Here is a 22,021-nt window from a genome sequence, read left to right on the forward strand (position 1 = left end):
TCTCCCACTTTCAATAATCTGAACTAACATTGCTCAGTTGTCCTGCACTCATTCTGCCGTTTGCTACCCTTAGGAGGGATGTTTGGAGCTCTCAGCTGCTTGCAGGACACAGCCACAGCTGCAGGCTTCACCTGGTGAGGCACAGCCAGTGCAGCTGCTCTGCACAGAGGCCAGGCCAGCACCCCTGGTCCTTGGTATTTCTGAACAACAGGCTCCAAGTACAGCTGCCTGCATGTTTTTAGCATTTTTCAGTCAGAAAGCAGCTCCATTTTTTGTCATCCTTGGTGTTAATGCAGTCTGGAACTTGCCAGGGGTGGCATCTGTGGCTCAGCCTGTGCTGGCACCTGCCTGCTCTGAAAGGCTTCAGCTGAAATGTTCTCTTGCTGCAGGTGTATTCCCATGTTTTGATGATAGAGTTTTTAATATGGTGCTGAAATACACTCTGTGAAGCTCTTGGCATGATGAAATAGCCCTTGCAGGCTGCACCTGACCTTCAGGAGTTCCTCCCAAAGGTCGTGAGTGCAGCACAAAGTGCTGAGCAAGTGCTGCAGCATTTTGCTTTCCCTGGGTGTCCTTTAGACAAGGCTTTCATGAATAAGCTGAATTGTGGGAGCTCTTCAGGCCTGCATGTTCATTTAAAAAAGAGAACAAAATGCTGGGGAGGAAAGCACTTGTTTGCTGGAGATGGCAGTGCTCTTTCCAAGTGTGTGCTGGTCAGTGTTGTGTGCCTGAAACTGCTTTTCTCCTCATGTAAGGGTTTCATTCTTACTGCATTCGGAATAAGAAGGGTTAGGGCCACTTCATCTGAAAATATAGTTAAAAGCCTTGTTGTGGATGATGATTAAATTTAACCAATTATCTGAAATGTCAGGACTTTGAGGAGCTTCCAAGCTGTTGTTTGAGGGGTGTGTGCATGTGAAATGGGGACATTATTAAAATTGCTTCAGAGTGTCCTTCGAATTGTTAAACTGAAAAGATGAATGTTAGAAATGCTCAATTAAAAGGAGCTGTTTTTCAGCTTACAGAGCAGTGTAAGCAAAGCCCTATAACCATGTTTGTTCTTGTTTTGCAGACCGTGAGGACCAATCAATTCTCTGCACGTGAGTGATCCTTTTTGATTTGGCACTTTGGGGGATCTGTGTTGTGAGAGGGGCTTTGATACAGCTGTGGGAGGCAAAGATTGGTCTTCAGTCTTGACAGGCAGTGGGAAAAGATGGAGCATGAAGTGATATTTAATATGGGAATATAGTCTTTTAATACTGTAATCCATGTTATTGAGTTTCCTAGGCATGTTCTGCTTAAGAAATGTGATTTAAAAACGTCAGTGAGGAGCTCTGCACCCAACCCAGAAGCTTTAAGAAGTTCATCTCTGCCCTGCTGTGCTGTGACTGCTCGGGGGGAAAGGTCTGGGGAAGACAAGACCCAAAATGGGTCTGGAGACCCTGAGCAGCAGCAGCAGCAGCTCAGCTCTGGGTGTGCCTCCAGGGATCTCTGAGGAGGGGTCACCAAGGCTCCCATTTCACCTGGGCAATCCTGTGGCTGTGGCTGAGGTTTCCCTGCTTGGGAGGGCAGAGCACAAGGGGGGTGTGAGGCTCTCAGTGCCCGCAGTGCAGCTGGCAGGGGTGAGCAGCTTCCTGCCCTCTCCCCCATGGACTGTGTGTTCCTGCAGCTTCCTGTGCTGCTGCAGGGAGTGTCAGCAGGGAGATAAGGATTCCCTGGGCTCAGGGAGCCAGGCTGGCCCGGCCCCAGCTCAGCTCAGAGTGCTGCTGCCCTGGGCCAGCACTCCCTGTGCCAGCCTGGGGGTCAGGTCTGGGCTGGGAACCTCCCTGTGGCTCTGTCTGCAGGGTGGGACACAGCAAATGCAGGGTCTGAGGCACAGGGGCAGCTCCAGTGCTTGGTGCCCTGGTGCTGGGGGTGTGCTCTGGGGGGACCCTGCTGCCTGGAGCACTCCCTGGGACACTGGCTGCTGCAAGCAGGCCTGGCCTCAGCTCCCTTCCTGACATCAGGGATTCAGATCTCCATCTTGTGCTCCATCAGGTGCCCTGGTGTTGGGGATGTGCTCTGGGGGGACCCTGCTGCCTGGAGCACTGCCTGCAAGCAGGCCTGGCCTCAGCTCCCTTGCTGACATAGGGGATTCAAATCTCCATCTTGTGCTCCATCAGGTGCCCTGGTGCTGGGGGTGTGCTCTGGGGGGACCCTGCTGCCTGGAGCACTCCTGGGACACTGGCTGCTGCAGGCAGGCCTGGCCTCAGTTCCCTTCCTGGCATCAGGGGTTCACATCTCCATCTTGTGCTCCCTTGACTCCCAGAGTCTGTACAAGACTGAGGCTGGATCCTTTGAAGCCTTGCCTTTTCCAGCCATGGATACCATGAATGCAGGAGTCCCAGGGCCTGAGGACACAGGAGCAGAAAGAGTTGTGTGCCTCAGATAAAGGCTGATCTGGTTAACTCAGGCTTGGCTAGGCCTGTGGTTCCTGCTCCTAGCAGGACTCTGTGCACAAAGCAGCCCTCAGAGCAGGGGTGGGATCCCAGGGTGAGGAGAAAGGCTTTGTTCCCTGTGTTTGTGGATGCCTTGGCAGTGTGTGCTTGCCCCAGGTGAATGTTTTGAAGTAGCTTCACGTTCTGTGTCTGCCCATGAACTTTCCTCTCTTTTGCATGGTCAGCCAAGCCCACAGGGTTGGAATGGCAGTGCTGCAGGATTTGGTGAATGTCCAATCTGATCATGTACAAATTGGGGAGCCTCTAAGCTCTCCTGCCTTCAACTTTGTCATTACCTCCCCTCTAAGGTCCCTGTGAGCTTTTGATCCACCTGCACTGAGTGGACAATTGATCCCTGTTTGTGTCAGGTACAGAGTGTGGAGTTTGTGCACCTTGTGCTGGGTTCCCCCTTGGCTGGGCTTGGCTCTGCCTTGCAGAGCAGCTGGAGCTCAGGTGATGAGGATGAGGAGGGACACACATCCTCACAGCCAGACCTTGGGAGAATGCCACCTCTTGGGAGAGCCTAATTCTTTTGTAGGTCTGCATTACAAACTGGGATTCTGGGGGATTAAATCCTCCTTGGGAGTGGGGCAGGGCCGTGGGGAGCTCCCTTGGGTGGGAAGAGATCCCCTGGTTGTATCAGGAGTGGCAAAGGGTGCAGGACTGCCCTTCATTGCTGCTCCTGGTGATGAGGTAAATTTAAATTGTGTGTTCCCCTTCATGGCACTGGTTTTGCAGGTCCTGGACTAAGGCAGCAGTAAATAAAGTGCAAGCAGAGTGCTCACCACCCCGGAGGTGCTTTCAGAAACTCCTGTGGCACTTCATAAGAGTCATCTTCTCATCCCAAACTTGCTGTCTCAGGACCTGGATCACCTGATTGACCCTGCTGTTTACTAAGGCTGGGAGCCCTCAGAATAATTTCTCATTTCTCCTGTAGGAGTGGTTCAGGGTAGCTAATGGTGAAAAACCACCTTGTGAGCGGTGCCCTGAGCTGAGTGGGCAGTTGTGGTGTGCCTGTCATTGCCCTGTCTCCAGCTGCTGGGCAGCAATTGTCTGGGACAGAGCTGTGCCACGGCTTGCTGAGGGTCTGCCTGCTTTGCACCTTCAGTTCTGCCCCTGCTTTGCACCTTCAATTCTGCCCCTGCTCTGCACCTTCAGTTCTGCCCCTGCTTTGCACCTTCAATGCTGCCCCTGCTTTGCACCTTCAATTCTGCCCCTTGCTTTGCACCTTCAGTTCTGTCCCTGCTTTGCACCTTCAGTTTTACCCCTGCTTTGCACCTTCAATTCTGCCCCTGCTTTGCACCTTCAGTTCTGCCCCTGCTTTGCACCTTCAATGCTGCCCCTGCTTTGCACCTTCAGTTCTGCCCCTGCTTTGCACCTTCAATGCTGCCTCTGCTTTGCACCTTCAATTCTGCCCCTGCTCTGCACCTTCAGTTCTGCCCCTGCTTTGCACCTTCAATTCTCCCCTTGCTTTGCACCTTCACCTCTCCCCCTGCTCTGCACCTTCAATTCTGCCCCTGCTTTGCACCTTCACCTCTCCCCCTGCTCTGCACCTTCAGTTCTGCCTCTGCTTTGCACCTTCAATTCTGCCCCTGCTCTGCACCTTCAATGCTGCCCCTGCTTTGCACCTTCAATTCTGCCCCTGCTTTGCACCTTCAGTTCTGCCCCTGCTCTGCACCTTCAATGCTGCCCCTGCTTTGCACCTTCAATGCTGCCCCTGCTTTGCACCTTCAGTTCTGCCCCTGCTTTGCACCTTCAGTTCTGCCCCTGCTTTGCACCTTCAATTCTGCCCCTGCTCTGCACCTTCAATTCTGCCCTGCTTTGCACCTTCACCTCTCCCCTTGCTTTGCTCCTTCACCTCCCACCCCTGCCTGTTGGTGAAGTTTCCTGGTTTTTTACCTTTCCCTCTCCTCCCTGCCTCTGTTGGTGAAGTTTCCTGTTTTTTTTACCTTCCCCTCTCCTCCCTGCCTCTGTTGGTAAAATTTCCTGGTTTTTTACCTTCCCCTGTCCTCCCTGCCTCTGTTGGTGAAATTTCCTGGGTTTTTACCTTCCATGGCCTTTAGAGGAGGGGCAGTCCCTTCTCCAGCAATGCTATTTGAAGGACACTTTAGCAGGTCTCTGGATCCAGCCCCTTTTCTCCTTGACAGCCAGGGGGGCTGCTTTTGGGGGAATTCCAGGGTTTAGGGCTGCTGCTGTGACAATCCCTTGGGTTCTTGTTCTTCACAGATTGTCTCTGCAGTTTTCCTGATGCCTTCCTTGGGTTCTGGCCTAGTGAGTGTCTGATCCCTTTGTACTGACCTTGGGAGCCTTTGCACACTCTGGTCTTCAGTTCTGTTCTTCTCCCCTTCCCCATCTGCTTGTGTGAGCTGGGGACTGCTGAGGCCAGGGACAAAAGCTGTAGAAGGAGCTTCTTGATGAAATTCTTATTATGGATGGGCTTTTCTCAGAGTGAACCATATCCAGCAGCCTCTGCTGCTCCATGGCATCCCCCTGATTTCCTCAGGAGCAGGGATGGGATTTCTTCTGTGCCCTTTGGCCTTTCACCAACTGAAAAACCCTAATTTGGGTTTTTAGAGACAGGAACAGCTACAGCTCCCAGACCCACTGGACAATCCATGGGTGAGAGCCAGATTATTGCCTGGCTGGAGAGGAGATGGGAGGAGCTGAACAAACAGCAATGGTGAGAATTTCTTTTTAGCTTTGAGGCTGGATGGTTTAATCTTGGCCTGCTAACCACTAGCAGATGGTGAGGAAGGCTGCTGGAGCTCTCCTCTGCTCTGGAGTTTGGTTCATCCAGCTTTGCAATGAAAAGCAAACGAGCAGCCCTCACCACCAGCACTTTTCTGGGGAGCTGGACTCAACCAACTCCCATCTCATCCTTCCCCCTTGATGGGACTGCAAATGAGAGTTTATGTTGGACCTTCTCTCTGTAAATTCTTAGTTTACTGAAAAGAAAGGGAAATATGTGTAATTCCAGAAACTTCACATTCCTTCTAGCTTAGAAGTGACATATATATATCATATAAGTGATATATTTGTGTCTAGAAGCAGTGGCTTTCAGCCTGTGTTGACTCAGCATCCATCAGTGGTTTGTGCAGAGATGTGATGCCAACACTGCAGCATTCCCAGACCTTCCTGCACATTTTCCTCTTTCTGTGGGATGTGAAGCTGGGCTGAAGAGCTTCTCAGGGTGTTGGGGGTTTTTTATATTTTTCCCTTGGAGAAGCTGCAGCTGCTGTTTTGTGAAGTTTTGGTGTTTCTCTGCTCACTGAGCATGCCAGGCTGATGATGACCAGGATGAAGAAATTTGTGTTGTGGTAATTGGGAATTTGGGAAGCACTGAAGAAAGTCAGCTCTGAAAATGTGCTGCACTGCACTTTCAAACACAGCAGTGTGTTCTGGAGACTCTTAGCACAGAGCTCTGGCATTCCCAGAGCTGGGCCTGGCCTGATAAAGAGGTGTCCAGCAGATGCTTGCAGCCCTACAAGGATATCTAATCTGAGCTGCCTTCCGTGGGAGTGATGGGCTGTGCAGGGAATAGAGGCTGCTTATTAAAGGCCAGCAGCAGCAAATACCAAACATTTCTGTATACAACCCCTGGCTGGGCTCCAGCTGGGAGCATTCCCATGGCAAGTGCTGTGGAGAGGATGGGGAGCATCAGGAGGGAAGGGAAGCAGCTCCAGAGCAGCCACGTCAATAGTAAAGCCAATTAATGACTGTTCTCCAAACTATCAGTTATACCTCTCTCAGAAAATAAGGCAGGTGATTAAGGCACCTTTTAATTACAGGCTTTGTCTGTAAATATCTGTTAATTTGTAACTGGCAGATGATGTGCTCAGTTGTGCCTGAGAATAAGTGTCTCCTCTGTTCTTTGCCACTGCTGTTGTCATGAGGACAAAAGGCCATTGTTGGGGCTCTTACATAGGCAGTTACTTTCTCCTCCAAACAATTTAAGTGCATATTTCCATATTTCCATGGTTTGGGGCCTTCTGTGAGTGGCTGCTTCCACGGCAGGAGGTGTTGCTGGCTGTGAGCAGCAGCAGGGTGGGTTCTGTGTGCTGGGACCTTGCCCAGGTGCCACTTCTTCACAGGAGGACCCAGTGCTGCCACATCACCTTCTCCTCCCAGGGCTTGTCCTGACTGAAATTCCTGGGCCAGAGGAAGGGTTTGAGTGACCCAGCCATCCAAAATATAAAATCCTGACTTTGTTTGGGTTACTTTTTCAGGAATTTAAATCACAGAGATGATCTCCAACTGCATCTGGCCATGCTAACACATTCCACATCTTCAGGAATATTGTTAGTCTGGAGACTGTGCCCAGGCAGGGAGATAAAGCACAGCCTGCCTTGGACTGCAGGGCTTTCTTTGGGTGTGTGGGTTTGTGTCCCTGTGTGCTGTGCTGCTCGTGGCACTTGGAGCTGCAAGGCTTTCTTTGGATTTGTGTCCCTGTGTGCTGTGCTGCTCATGGCACTTGGAGCTGCAAAGCTTTCTATGGATTTGTGTCCCTGTGTGCTGTGCTGCTCATGGCACTTGGGTCTGCAAGGCTTTCTTTGGGTTTGTGGGTTTGTGTCCCTGTGTGCTGTGCTGCTCGTGGCACTTGGAGCTGCAAGGCTTTCTTTGGGTTTGTGGCTCTGTGTCCCTGTGTCCTGTGCTGCTCATGGCACTTGGGATTGCAAAGCTTTCTTTGGGTTTGTGTCCCTGTGTCCTGTGCTGCTCATGGCACTTGGAGCTGCAAGGCTTTCTTTGGGTTTCTGTCCCTGTGTGCTGTGCTGCTCATGGCACTTGGGACTGCAAAGCTTTCTTTGGGTTTGTGGCTCTGTGTCCCTGTGCTGCTTGTGGCACTTGGGACTGCAAGGCTTTCTTTGGGTGTGTGGGTTTGTGTCCCTGTGCTGCTCATGGCACCTTGTGGGATGGAGTTCATGGCTCTCTGGGAAGGCAGCTGGAGAGGGGCCAGTGGCCTTCAGCAAACAGCTTGAACCTCCTGTGATTTCCCTTCAGCCCACAAGGCATTTCCCAGCCCAGGGAGGGGTGGTGGCCCTGCCATGCTGGGTGCTGTCACTGTCACAAGGTGTGGGAATGCTTCAGACCTGCCTGGCAGTAAGGAAAGCAGCTGCTCCACTGCTCTTTCCTTCAGAAATGGTGTTTCCTCCTGGACCAGACCCTAGGAAGAGGCACTGACCTGTTCCTGGGATAACACCTGCCAGTGGGAGCTGTTCCTGGGAGGAGCAGCTCCATCCCTGCTCTTTGCTGTGGGTCCTCCCCTCTGGGACCTGCCTGTTCTCAGTGAGAGCCCATCCAGTGGTGGAAATGCTTCTTGTGCAAGGTTTGGGCTCAGGCTGCCCAGGGAAAGAGCTGCAGCTGGTTGAGTCAGTGCCTGCATTTTCCTAAGCAAATTGGAGCTGGGATGAATTTGCCTGGAGAGTTCTGGGCTTTGCTGAAAATGACACTCCAGCTTTACATGCAGTGAATTCAAAACCATGTTCAACTTTCAAGTGCTCATGCTGGCTAAACTTTTCCTCTTTTAAATGTGCATGAAGCTGCTTCAAAGCAGGAGCTCTGCTGCTCCAGGGAAGAGCTCTTGGACATGGGATCCTGCATGAATTCCCCAGCCACTGGCAGGCTTTGTTTGACCTGTCCCTGAAGGTGGCTTCCAAGGGAGAGATCCCTCAGTTGGAGGATGGAATAACCTTATGCTGCCAGCTGGAGCCAAGGAGGGTTTGCTCCTTGGGAGCTCAGTTTGGCATGGCCCATGGCTGGGGCTGAGTTTGTGATTCTGCCAGCCTGGAATGAAGGAGGTGAAATCATTTAGCAGAGCTGCCACTGACTGAGGTGAGGCTGCTTCTCGGCCCAGGGCTTTAGTTGTTTAATTTATGGCAACAGATTGAGTTGTATTAAAACAAGGTTTAGAAAAAGTCAAGCTTTAGCTTTGTGCTTCCATCCCCATTCCATAAATACTGGACATGGTGTTACTCAGACTTTACCTTTTTTGGGCAGGTTGATAGAGGTAGAAGATTTTAATTTATTTTTGTAATCCGTGTGTTTGCACTCCTGGGAAAGAAGCAAAGTATGCAGATGTCATTATTCCTGTAAATGCAAAGGACTTTATCCTAAATCTTCTAATTCTTTCATAGTATGTGGCAGCAGAGCTATTTGCCACGATGCTGCAGGAAATATTTGGCATTCCTGTAAGCTCCAGGGAGAGCAGGACTGGGATGATAACATCCTCTGGTGCTGCTTTTCAATGAGCTCTTGCACAAAGACTCTCTCTAAAATACCCCTCTGATAGATTTAGAGGGTTTTTAACACAAGGAATGTGTTTCAAGCTGCTGCCTTTCCTGTGCTTGTGCTGACTCCTCCAGCCCTGTGCTGCCCTTTTCCAGAGCTGACATCTGAGCTGTATTTATTGTAGCAGCCTCTCTGCACTGCATGTGTTACAGGAGATTTTCCTCCTCTAAAATGTAATAAACTTTCTTCTTGTGATTTGACAGAAAAGATTATTTCTCTAGCTTTACAGGCACAGCTAATAGTGCATTCCCAAGCTCTGCTGACAATAAGAACAAATTGAATTGTTTTAAAATGTAAATGTATATTTTGCTGTGCTTCTTACTTCTCTTACCTGCTGGAATGGTTTTAGCATTAGCATTTTTTAATACACATCCAGAAACAGGCAAAGCTGCTTTTATTATTGCTCATGGTCATGAATTATGTTAATATAAACACTGCAGTGAAAGGGAAATGAGAAATAAAGACTTGAGAAGCAAGAATTGGCACCTGATGGTTTGGGGCTTTTTTTCTGCTTATCAGCATTCACATTTGCCTTGTTTGTGGGGACTCTGGGCTGGGTGGAAATGGGATTTTTCATTAAGTCACAGGGTGTTGTTCCACCTGTCCACTTGTCCCAAAGTGCACCCAGTTTCAGGGTTTCATGGTGATGGTATCTTGGCAAAAAGGAAACCCAGTTATCCATTAGCCAATTCTCAGAGTAATCTCCTTTGCAACCAGATTTTCAGGTAGCACCTTCCAGGCTTTTCCAGGCACTGAGCAAAGCCAGCCCAGCCAACAAGTCTGCAGGGAACTCCCCTGTCTCCCTGCAAGCTTTGGGGAATGGAGGGCAGAGCTCTCTTAGCTTCACATTCTCTGCTGTTTTCTGATTGTGAGGAAGAATGGAACCCAAGTGGTTTTAGCCTTACTGATGAAGCTGTTTCCAAGGAGCAGATGCCATCAGTGATCCAGGGATCCTTGGTTGGGTTTAGCCAGGAGCTGATGCCATCAGTGATCCAGGGAGCCATGGATGGGTTTTGGCCAGGAGCAGATGCCATCAGTGATCCAGGGATCCTTGATTGGGTTTTAGCCAGGAGCTGATGCCATCAGTGATCCAGGGACCCTTGGATGGGTTTTAGCCAGGAGCTGATGCCATCAGTGATCCAGGGATCCTTGGTGAGGTTTTGGCCAGGAGCAGATGCCATCAATAATCCAGGGACCCTTGGTGAGGTTTTAGCCAGGAGCTGATGCCATCAGTGATCCAGGGACCCTTGGATGGGTTTTAGCCAGGAGCAGATGCCATCAGTGATCCAGGGATCCTTGATTGGGTTTTAGCCAGGAGCTGATGCCATCAATAATCCAGGGATCCTTGGTGAGGTTTTAGCCAGGAGCAGATGCCATCAATAATCCAGGGATCCTTGATTGGGTTTTAGCCAGGAGCAGATGCCATCAATAATCCAGGCATCCTTGATTGGGTTTTAGCCAGGAGCTGATGCCATCAGTGATCCAGGGACCCTTGGCTGGGTTTAGCCAGGAGCAGATGCAATCAGTGATCCAGGGACCCTTGGAATGGTTTTGGCCAGGAGCTGATGCCATCAGTGATCCAGGGACCCTTGGAATGGTTTTGGCCAGGAGCTGATGCCATCAGTGATCCAGGGACCCTTGGAATGGTTTTGGCCAGGAGCTGATGCCATCAGTGATCCAGGGATCCTTGGTGAGGTTTTAGCCAGGAGCTGATGCCATCAATAATCCAGGGACCCTTGGATGGGTTTTGGCCAGGAGCTGATGCCATCAATAATCCAGGGATCCTTGATTGGGTTTTAGCCAGGAGCTGATGCCATCAGTGATCCAGGGACCTTTGGTGAGGTTTTGGCCAGGAGCAGATGCCATCAGTGATCCAGGGACCCTTGGTTGGGTTTAGCCAGGAGCAGATGCCATCAGTGATCCAGGGATCCTTGATTGGGTTTTAGCCAGGAGCTGATGCCATCAGTGATCCAGGGACCCTTGGAATGGTTTTGGCCAGGAGCAGATGCCATCAGTGATCCAGGGACCCTTGATTGGGTTTTAGCCAGGAGCTGATGCCATCAGTGATCCAGGGAGCCTTGGCTGGGTTTAGGCAGGAGCAGATGCCATCAGTGATCCAGGGATCCTTGGTGAGGTTTTAGCCAGGAGCAGATGCCATCAGTGATCCAGGGACCCTTGGCTGGGTTCCCCCTCTGGAGCTGAGGCCAGAGCTGGGGCCCTGGGGCTCTGCACTGTCCCACAGCCCATCTGCAGGGCCATTCTGCCTGGGTTTTCCTGCCAAACCTGGGCTTGCTGCTGCTCTCTCAGGTCAAACAGAAGCTGTTCCACCTGGAGCTCCTGTGAGGAGTCCCAGGAGCTGCAGTGAATGAGGGTTCCTGCTCCATGCTGCCATCCTTCAGCTGAGGGTCCCCTCTCTTAGGGCCATTCCCCGTGGGGTTTCTGGGATTTTAGAGTTTTGGAAGGTGAGGAGCAATGAGAGTGTTTGAGTCTTGAAAATCTGGGCCAGTGTCAATATCCCTCCTGTATCTGCAGAATTAAGATCCCAGGTGCTCTCGCAGGGTGAGGACAGGGATGCTCCTCAGCTCTTATCTGATCAACAAGTGCAGCTCTGGAGGTGCTGAATCCCTAAGCAAGTGCAGATTAGCTAGAAACTGGGGTGTATGATGAAAAAGGCTGCACAAGAATGTGCCTAAATTCCCCTGCTAAATGAACATTTCCATTATAAGTAGCTTAGAGGAGAAATAAGTGGGCAGGGAAAATGTGTGCTTGTCATTCTCACAAAGGAGCTGGCTTCCAAACTGTTAATTTTTGAACAACTGTTGAATGGCAGGAGTGCTTCCACTCTTTCCATGCAAATCCCCATCATAAATCCCTTTTTAGCTTCCCACACTTCAGAGCTGCTCAGGGCAGTCTCTGTCTCCCTGGAAATCTTCCTGCAGTGCCTTGCACTGCTTGAGCCCTGCCTAAGGCAGCCCTGAATCCCTCTGGGCCTGTGTTTGTCTGAAGATCAGACCTAGGTTAGGGGGAAAAACTCCAAACTGGCATTTTTAGAGCTGCAGTAACCTCACTTGTGATTGCAGGGACATGAACCTGGTCACATTTCCTGCTTTGAATATCTCCTGTAAACTCTCCATAAATTCTGTCTAAACATGCTCTGCTTTAAATCCCCTCTGGCTTAAGAATGAAATGTGCATTTGCTATCTTTATTGATCTGTGAACTCTGCACTGATAAACTCATTTCTTCATGCTTTCATGTAGCCCTGTGACCTTAAATATATTTTTAACCTAGCAGAGACTCTGAAGTGAGCAGTGGAAAGAAAAGAATCTCTTGTTTAAGGTGTGTTTTACTGCACTCTACTTCTGGCTCCTAAAGCTGCTGAGTGTTTCCCTTAACTTGGCAATTCCATAACCAAACTCTGGGGTATTAAAATGGTGCTAAGTGTAAAAGTGTGTGTGTGTATATATCTCACAATTTAAAAATAAAAATGTATCTGCACCCTGAAAAACTCTGTCTGCAGTGATCCAGGCAGGGCACAAGTGTTTTGTGTCCAAGGGCTTCAGGCACAAAGCCAAAAGCTCTTAATCAAACTGATGTCACACCTTGTATCAGCACCTTCGAGCTCAGGAGATGCTGAAGGAGGGATTTTAAACAAACACCCTGTGGTTCCCTGCAGCATCCCTGCCTTTGGCTTTTGCTCTGTGCACAGCCAGAGCCACCCATGGGACGGGTGAGGGGCTGTAAACAAAGGATTCCTGCTGCTGAAGGTGGATTTTGAAGGAAATGTCTGCCCTGTTTTGCAGAGGTGAATCTGGTGCTGGGAAGACGGAGAACACCAAGAAGGTCATTCAGTACCTTGCTCATGTTGCTTCCTCCCATAAAGGAAGAAAGGACCATAATATTCCTGTAAGTTGGGGTATTTTCTCATTTCTTGGTTGCTCTTTTTGAAAATTACCATCTTTGCATTTGAAAAAATTACTTTTTTTTATTAAACTGTAATATGATCTGTGTAATTTTGTCTCAACCATTATTTTCTCTTTAGCAGTGGCTGAAATGAGCAGTTACATCAAAATTTCTAGTCCATGTCAGCTGTATAATTTCTGTTTTGAAATTAAAGGCTTTATACAAATAAAAGCAAAGCTTTCTGATGCAATAAACCCCATTTTCCAAAAAGATTCAATAAACCCAGGCAATTCTAACTGAATTTAGTTCCCAGTAGATGCAGTTTTTGGTATTATATTTGTGAACAAGCTTTCTGTGCTTTCAGAAATTAACTTGTAGATAGGAAAAATCATCCAGCTTAAAAACTGCTCTAGAGTTGCTATATCTAGGAGCCAGCATCTAATTAAAAGCTCAGATTTTATTACACTATAAACAAGTGAGTATATACTTTTATATAGAGAATATTGGCTTTTTTGGTAGCTTGAAACCAGCTCTGGTTTATGTAGAACTTTCTTCAGATTTCCTGCCAGGCTTCAACATTTGGAGTGAATTTTGAGTGATTCTTTGCTTTTAAAATCCAGGAATAGGTTTGAATATTCATTGTTAGGGGTACTTGGATACGTTTGCAGTGAAGTTTTAATTGAGCTTTGCACAAATGGTTTTCCAGTAGTAATCCTGGTGTCTGTGGTGGCTGGAACCTTCAAAGTGCATTAATTTATGGAATTACAGAGTTGGAGGCTTACAGAATTACAGCCAAGACCTCTGAGATCAGCCCAGCCTTTGCCCAGCACCCCATTCCCACTGGAGCATCCTTGGAGTGTCACTTGCACTCATGTGGTGACTCTGGGACATCATCCAGCACGAGGGATTTTCTGGGAGGTTTGCAGTTGTGCATGTTCTTGGCTTTGCCACTGTGCAGCCCTGGACAAACCCAAAAAATTGTTTTTTCAATTTCTACAGAAGCAAAATTGCCAGCAGGCTTTTGGAGAGAAGGGAATTGTGCAGGGCTTGCACCAAGTATTTCTAAATATACTGGTGACAGCTTGGAACACCTCAGACACTTCTGGAAGCCTCTTGTCCTTTTAAAATGTGCCTCCCTTCAAAGTGAGATTGCATTGCCCAATCCCCACAAAAGCTGAGTTTTCAAAATCTTGAGGGATGGAGATGATGCAACTTCTCAGGGAGCCTGTGAAGGCACAGGAAAGAAAGGGGAAAGCTGGGATGTGAACAAAAAGAACAGGGAGTGTCCTGAATAAAAATCTGGGACTGTGCCCTTTATTCAGTGCAGTACCACAGTGGGCACTGGATTTGCCATGTGTCCATGAAAAATGCAGAGTGTTTGTCACCAAACTAATTTTGAAAATACAGATGAGTCTCCCTGGTTGTGCAGCCATTACTTTGTGTTCATATATTGGCAACAAAGAATGTCCAACCCTCACAGGTGCCACAGGGAAGGTAGGAAGGGTGGGAATGGGGAACAGAAGCAGCCCTAATTTAGCCTATTTGCATATTCATTAGAAAGCTGTAGAGGGCTGGTGGTGATCCACAGTGTGTGCAACCTGTGCATTGCCCTGTGCACAAGAAGATGCTAAATAGGCTTGTTAAATCAATCCATGGCCTGCAGTCTGTCTGCAGCCATCCTGTTGCAGATGGTTATCAGTGCCATGTGTGTTTCTGAGCCTCTTTGAATGCCTCATTGATTACTTTTTTAAACAAAGCAATTGGCATGCTGAGCCTAGGGTTAAGTGTGATTTGTCTGACCTAGTGCTGTAAAAAGAGAGCAAAGCAGAGGAGCCCCAGTGACACCTCAGAGCACACAGGGGCTCACCAGGTGCCTGCTCCAGCTGGGATGGAGGGACATGTTCAGCTTTTCTGAGAGCTCTGCCCAATGGCTGCCACCCAGCTGCTTCTCCAGGAGGCTTTTCTGCCCCCAAACCCCTCTTTCCTTAGGGCTGACAGAGTCCTGCACAGCCCTGAGCACACAGGTTTGGGAATGGGGTCAGTGACACAGACTGGAGTGAGTTACAGCCTGAATTTCAGTCAGGATTCCTGGGTTGTGAGTGTGGGAATCTCACTGCCTGGCTGATCCAAGGTGGTGTCCTGGGCACTGCACTCAAAGTGTGGGGAGGAGGAGAGGTGGCAGAGGAACCTCAGTACCTGTGGGGTTTGGCAGGGCCAGCTGAGGCTGCAGCAGCCCTAGAAGTGGGAATGGAGGCTGGGGAGGGAGAGCTGCTGGGCAGGGCTGGAGCAGGAGCTGCTCTGAGGGCTGGAGGTAGGGCAGGGTGTCCATCTCCATCAGGGGAAACCTTTACATGGAGTGCAGATCACAGAATCCCAGAATGGGTTGGGTTGGAGGGGATGCTAAAGATTATCCAGTGCCACCCGTGCCATGGCAGGGACACCTTCCATGTCCCAGGGACACCTTCCCCTGCCCCAGGGACACCTTCCCTGTCCAGCCTGGCCTTGGGCACTGCCAGGGATCCAGGGGCAGCCCCAGCTGCTCTGGGCAACCTTCAACCTTCACAATTCCCAATTCCCAATCTCCCATCCAGCCCTGCCCTCTGTCACTGAAGCCATTCCCTGTGTCCTGTCCCTCCATGCCTTGTCCCCAGTCCCTCCCCAGCCCCTTTAGGCCCTGGAAGGGGCTTTAAGCTTTCCCCAAAGTGTTCTCAGCCCAAACTGCCTCTGTTTTCACTAAACCCAGCTCTCATGTTGGTGCTATTTTAGACTTCAGAACTCATTGCTGGTACTTTCAGATTCATGATTGCTTTCAGTGGCTGCCTTTGCCTTGGTAGCTGAAATGCTAAATTGCTTAATTTGTTTTATTAATTTCTAAAGAAACAGAATTAGTTTTTGAAGGACAGGACCTCAGGCAGGCTAACTCAGGCTAAAGCTCCCCTGGGTTTCCCAAGTGGGCTTCAACTGCCCTCATTTAAACACAGAGAAGTTCAATCTGTGCCTGGTGGTGCTCAGTGGTGTCTCTGGTAGGGCAAGAATGGACACCCAGGAGTGCAATTCATCTTTTGTAAATACAAACAAATGAAACTTCTCTGAATCCTGAGGTGTTCCTGTCCTGCCCCATGATTGCAGGAGGGGTGGGTCTCTCCTTGGCAATTTGAAAATTCACTTCACCCACCTGAGCAAGCCAGACCTCTGCCAGCTGCCTGACAGGCCTCTGTCCATATCATCCTGCACTGATATAAAATAAGAGTCACAGACAGAGGGAGTACATTTGGCTGCTATAAAATCTCACGTTGTGTGTGTTTCTCCACAATACTTTGCCTCAGGCTCTCAGATATGAAGCTTAAGATTATTAAACTCCCAGGCTGAGCCAAGGAAGAGAGAATGGAATTGAAGATTTCTTCTGAAGCTGTGCAGATTTGAATTTTGAAGGGTTTTTGTTTTACTTTGTTACCTTCATGTTCCCTCTGTCCTTCTTGCTGGCCAAGTGTCCAGTGCAGGGTTGTGCTGCTGCTCGTGGTGCTGCTTGAAAGAAAGAAGCAAAGGTCTTGTCTCGAGGGTGGGTTTGCATTTTGAAATACTTGCAGTGCAAATCCAGCCCCCTGACTGCTTTGTGTGGCTCCCCTTGAGCTGTTCCACCCCTCTGGGAGTGCTCAAGGACAGTGATTGTGGTGCTGTGAGGTCCCCAGGACAAGGTGGGGATGAGAATCTGACTCCGTGTGCTCAGAAGGCTGATTTATTATTTTGTGATATGTTATATTCAAGAATGCTATACTAAAACTATACTAAACTGTATAGAAAGGAAACATCAGAAGGCTGAACAAGAATGCCAATGAAAGTTTGTGACTGACTCCTCAAAGTCTGACACAGCTGGTGGTGATTGGTCATTAATTAAAAACAATTCACATGGAACCAATCACAGCTGCACCTGTTGGTAAACAACCTCCAGACCCCATTGCCAAACAATCAGATAATTATTGGTTTTGTTCTTTTCTGAGGCCTCTCAGCCTCCCAGGAGAAAGTCCTGGGCACAGAGGATTTTTCAGAGAATACCCTGGTGCCAGTGATCACCTCTGAGCCCAGCCACCCCCCAGTGCCCAGGGCTGGCCACAGAGGGACTCAGGCTGGGTTAATTTTGGAAGCAGTGCCCAAACAGGCAGCTCCTGCCTCTCCCTGGCTCTCAAGGGCCCTGTGCTATGCTGGCTTTCATTAACCCTTGCACAGACACGGGGTGCAGCACGTGCCAGTAACCCTGCTCTGAAATCTGGGCAGTGTCTGTGGAACTCTCTGTGGAACTCTCTGTGAAGTGAGTGTGGTTAAAGGTGCTGACAGTGCTAATGTGGGATGTGACATGCAGCTGGAATGCCTGCTTGCTAACTTATCATTTGTTTGTTTGCAATGAACAGCCTGAATCTCCCAAACCCGTCAAACACCAGGCAAGTGGTTTTTTTTAATGCTTTTCAAGTTATGTAGGAGAACTGATGTATATTCTTCTCTTTGTGCTGATAATGTGGGAAACCTTGAAGGAACACACAGCTAGCAGAGAATTTTGGAAATACTTAACTGGCTTAGAGAGAGGAGAGAGTGAGCAGCTCATGGGTTTCTCAGCATTGCAAAGGATTTTAACCACTTTAATTACAAAGGATTTTAACACTTTCGAGCCCTGAAATGAAAGGTTTGCCCTCTCTCCAAATTACTTTGTGTATACTGGGTAGTGTGCTGCTGAGAGAGCGCAGAACACTTTTTAAATATTAAACAAAGCACTAAATAAAAGATTTGATTAATGGAAGCTACCAAATTCTTTTGATTAAGTGCTTTGTCTGAATCCTTTTATAGCTTTGCAAATCACCAGTGAAGACTTTGATCTCAAGTGTGAAAGGCCTGGCATAACCAAAAGCCTTGAGAAACGAAGGATTTCCCCAGACTTTCGAGGGCAGGTGGTGTGAGCAGAGTGGGATCTGAGTGAAGTTTGCTCCCTTGAGCTCCAGCTGCTGTCAGTGCCCAGGCTGGCAGAGTGCTGGGCACATCCCTGCCCATGTGCTGGGCACATCCCTGCCCATGCCACGCTCCTGATCCCCTGCTCTGTCTGATCCCAGTTTCTGGGGAGAGAAGGAATTGCAGGGCTCCAGGTAGAGCTCAGCTGGAGGAGGCTCAGGTGGAGGCTGAGGGCAGGACTGTGGGGAGGGATAAACAATTGCTGCCACAGGAGAAATGCCCCGCTCTGACCTGAGCTGGTAAGTGATGCCTGTGAGCTTTTAAATAAAGCAAAGCTTTGTCCCAGCTCCCCAGGGTGTGACCAGCCATGGAAACTGAAGGGTTAATTCAGCTGGGTGAGTCCCCCCTTGCATTTCTCTGGAGCTGATGAGTGCAGTGTAACTCCAGTGCAAAGGGAGATAGTAAAGGAACCTTCAGGTGAGATCTGTTGGGGTCAGAGAGCAGTGCCTGGGCAGCTGTGGTGCCCTGGGAGTGTGTGGTGCAGTCACACCCAGCTGTGGGGCTGTGCTCTCCTGTTCAGGAGCTGCAGACGTTCCCAGGGAGCAACTGAATCCTCCCTCCTTGCACACATCAGTCACTTCCAAGGGTTTTCACTCAAATCTTTGTCAAGTCCAAAAATAGACAGAGTGGTGTTTGGTTGAGGCCTCCTCTTGCTTGGAGCTGGGTGCCAGGGTGGACATGAGACTTTTGTTGGTGAACATTTGAACTGTGGCTGTGGAAAATGCTAATCCCAGGCTGTTGATGCTGCATAAGGCATGGAATCATTACCATCTGTGTTTCAATGTCACTTGGAAGTGCAGAGTGGATCCCTGCTGTATGTGAGTAGCATGGAGCTTCCCTGCCTGCCCCAGGCCTCCCCAGAGCCAGACCCTGGGCTGCTGCTGCTTTCTCTGGAGCTGAGACAGTCCCTGGCCTTGTGTCCGTGGTGCTGCATGAGCCATTGCATGCCCTCACTTCTCCCACAGCTCCCATTCTGCTTTTTCCAAGGAGTTCTGGGGAGATGCTGTGCAGGGGCTGTGCCCCGAGGCCAGGCTGGAGTTCAGTGTCTGTGTGAAACCCTGAGCCCTCCCAGAGAGGGCTGGCTTTGGCTGAAAGCAGTGCCTGGAGAGGGGAAAGCCCCAGATCAGGAGCCTTTTGCCCCGTGAGGGCTGGGACAGGCCTGTGTGTGCAGCACTGGGCTCTGCTGGTTCCCGTGGTGTTCACCCTCAGCCCCTCAGGGTGATGGCAGCAAGGAGCAGCCAGAGCATTTATTTAATGGCTAAATGTGTTTATCCACATCCTCTGCTGCTTTGTCCCAGGTTTGTCCCAGGTTTATCCCAGGTTTGTCCCAGGTTTGTCCCAGGTCTATCCCAGGTTTGTTCCAGCCTGCTGTGCCCTCCCAGCGCTGGTGGCACACAGCCATGCCATGCAGCACCCACCGGGCACTCAGGGCATTTCTTTTCCAAAAGCTTGCAGAATTTGGACATGCCAGCTGTGCCACACTCCCTGCCTGGCTGGGCACGCTGGGGTTTGTCCCAGGAGAGGAGCAGTGCTGAGGGAATGGTGCCCTGGATCTTGGTGTGCCCACAGCAGCTGGGAGAGGGGAGGGCATGTGGGAGCATTCCAGGCTCTGAGGCTTTTCCTTGGGAATTTGGAGAATACAACAGCACAGAGTGGCTGTAACAGGCATCCAGTTTCTCTCCAGTTGCAGTTTTTTGTCAGTTTAAAAGTGCTTTTAGGCTGTCACCTTGGCAGCCCTGCCATGGCACTGCTGGCTCTGCTCTGGGCTGGGACTCACATTTATTCCCTCTGTATTTATTCCTTCTTTACCCACCCCAGCATTTAGGGAATGTGTCATCCCAAAGGGAGCACATTTGGAAGTAAGCAACTTCTGAGCAGATAACTTGAGGTCACATAAAAGAAGGTGCAGCCATTTATTTCCAGGAGAGCTTGAAATATATTTCAATATACAAATCAAATCTTTTAGGTGTTAAGTAGTGAATTTTAAAAATTCCTGTCTAAGAATTGACCCTGTGTGGAAGCCTTAAGAGACTTAATGCTTCCTGTTCTTTGATGCTTGGTCTGGGCCTTTATTCACCAAGACTATAAATAATTGGAAAAAGCAGGTTCATGAACACAGATGTCAGATTGGAGACTACATTCCAGACAGCTTCACTTATTTTTTTTTTTTCCCCCACACCATCCTTCAGAGCAAGAAGACAATATATTTTCCTGTGTACATTTGTGCCTCCTGGGCTCTTGGAAGCAGCACAGACTTTTTTTGTTACCAGCCCTCCTCATGGACAGAACTTGTAAAAGCTGTTGTGCAATTTCCTTGAGATAAGTACCTCAAATTCTAAACTCATTGGCCAGAGCTGACAGAAGCATTTAACAAATGCATTAAGCAGCCTGAGCAATGCTGGCTGGATTGAGCAATTGGAAAGCAGTGTTTGTAATTGGTGTTGCTCAGCTCTGGTGTGGCCAGGTCAGAGGTGATGCAATGAGATGAGTTTCAGTCTGGCTGACTGAAGGGGAGTTTCACTCACCTGAAAGTAGGTTTGAAAATAAGTATTTCTGAGTTTGGAAATAGGTGTTCTGAGATAGCTGTATTGCCAGCACGAAGTTTAAACCTAAAACCTTAAAGCTGTTAAGCACTCAAAGGTCTGTGCCTGATTTCATTAGCCCTAAATGTGAATTTTCTTTCCCATATTCAGTGACTTTCAACATCCATCACGTCCTGTCTGGTCCCTGCTCTGTCTGTGTGTGTCTCTGTGTGTGTTTTGATAAACAAACACCACCCAAAATCCAGCCACGTTCACCCCTGGATGGAGGCAGCTGCAGGTTTGGGAGTGAGGGGAGGATGAGGATGCCCCTGTGGAGGTGGTGGCACTGCCACACCAGGGGAGGTGACTGCAGGAGAGGCAGAGCACCTGGGCCCTGGATAAATGCGTTGTGTTTGTGTCTCTGTGGTTTGCAGGGGGAGCTGGAGAGGCAGCTGCTGCAGGCCAACCCCATCCTGGAGTCCTTTGGCAACGCCAAGACCGTGAAGAACGACAACTCCTCCCGCTTTGTGAGTGCCCTGATCCCAGCAGAGCCTCCTGATCCCAGCAGAGCCTCCTGATCCCAGCAGAGCCTCCTGACCCCAGAGCCTGGGCACCTGATCCCTGCAGAGCCTGTGCCCTGATCCCTGCAGAGCCTGTGCCCTGATCCCAGAGCCTGTGCCCTGATCCCAGAGCTGTGCCCTGATCCCTGCAGAGCCTGTGCCCTGATCCCTGCAGAGCCTGTGCCCTGATCCCTGCAGAGCCTGTGCCCTGATCCCAGAGCCTGTGCCCTGATCCCAGAGCCTGTGCCCTGATCCCAGAGCTGTGCCCTGATCCCAGAGCCTTTGCCCTGATCCCAGAGCCTGTACCCTGATCCCAGAGCTGTGCCCCGATCCCAGAGCCTTTACCCCGATCCCAGAGCTCTGCCCTGATCCCAGGGCTGTGCCCTGATCCCAGAGCCTGTACCCTGATCCCAGAGCTGTGCCCCGATCCCAGAGCCTTTACCCCGATCCCAGAGCTGTGCCCTGATCCCAGAGCTCTGCCCTGATCTCAGAGCTGTGCCCTGATCCTTGCAGAGCCTTTGCCCTGATCCCTGCTGCTGCTGCTGCTGCTGCAGGAATCCCCTGTGCCAGGTGTTCTCTGGTTGTATCAGGAGATTTCTCTCTCCCCTTCCTCCATGAGTCCAGGTTCTCCTACAATGCCTTCTGCTTTTTGGGCTCACTGAAGGCACCTCCTCACTGGCTCTTGGCACAGTGATTTCATTCTGACTCCAGCCACCCCTGGGCTGACAGCAGCTCACAGTCTATCAAACAGAGCTGGGCTGGGCCTGTGTGCACAGATGCTGCTGGCTTGCTGGCAGGTGCCAAGGCCTGGGCACCCCATGGGACTGGCAAGGCCTGCAGCCTTCCTGTGCAGAGCTGTGACTTTATCCAGTGCTTGGCTTGGAGAGAACATCCTGAGTTTCTGCAAAAGCACACATAAAACCCCATCTCAACGTCCTGATGTACTGCAGGAAGGTCAAAAGGCCGCTGTGTGACCTAGCCCAGGTGGCAGGCACTGCTGTAGCTGCTCCTTGTTTTTGTTGGGTCCCTGCCTGCTGTTCACAGTGTTTTGGTGGCTGATAACCACTTCTGATGGGTTCCATTGTTTTAAAAATTGTGGTGGAACTCAGGATGAATAAATAGCTTTTTACCACTTCTTAGAACTTCCTCTCCTTTGAAGGAAAAAAAAAACCAAAAAAGCCATCTCTTATTTCAGGGGGAAGATGTTTTTAGTACAACTTCAAAAGTGCTCAGGAGGTATTAAATCATTTTGCTTGCAAGAACAGCACTACAATTTACAGA

General features: G+C 49.8%; 1 protein-coding gene across 4 annotated transcripts in view; it reads left to right on the plus strand.

Moving 5' to 3' along the window:
* Nucleotides 1-22,021, plus strand: part of MYH10 (myosin heavy chain 10) — a 90,773-nt gene that overhangs the window by 29,306 nt on the left and 39,446 nt on the right. For 2 of the 4 annotated variants that reach the window (XM_077188324.1, XM_054645090.2), the window contains exons 4-7: nt 1,073-1,100; nt 12,564-12,666; nt 17,070-17,099; nt 20,615-20,707. In XM_077188324.1, the coding sequence (XP_077044439.1) occupies nt 1,073-1,100; nt 12,564-12,666; nt 17,070-17,099; nt 20,615-20,707 (254 nt within the window). The remainder of the gene's footprint in view (nt 1-1,072; nt 1,101-12,563; nt 12,667-17,069; nt 17,100-20,614; nt 20,708-22,021) is intronic. The other 2 variants (XM_077188325.1, XM_077188326.1) reach the window with 1 other exon arrangement.

Source organism: Agelaius phoeniceus, chromosome 19 (genome assembly GCF_051311805.1).
Source record: "Agelaius phoeniceus isolate bAgePho1 chromosome 19, bAgePho1.hap1, whole genome shotgun sequence".
In the NCBI taxonomy this organism is placed as follows: domain Eukaryota; kingdom Metazoa; phylum Chordata; class Aves; order Passeriformes; family Icteridae; genus Agelaius; species Agelaius phoeniceus.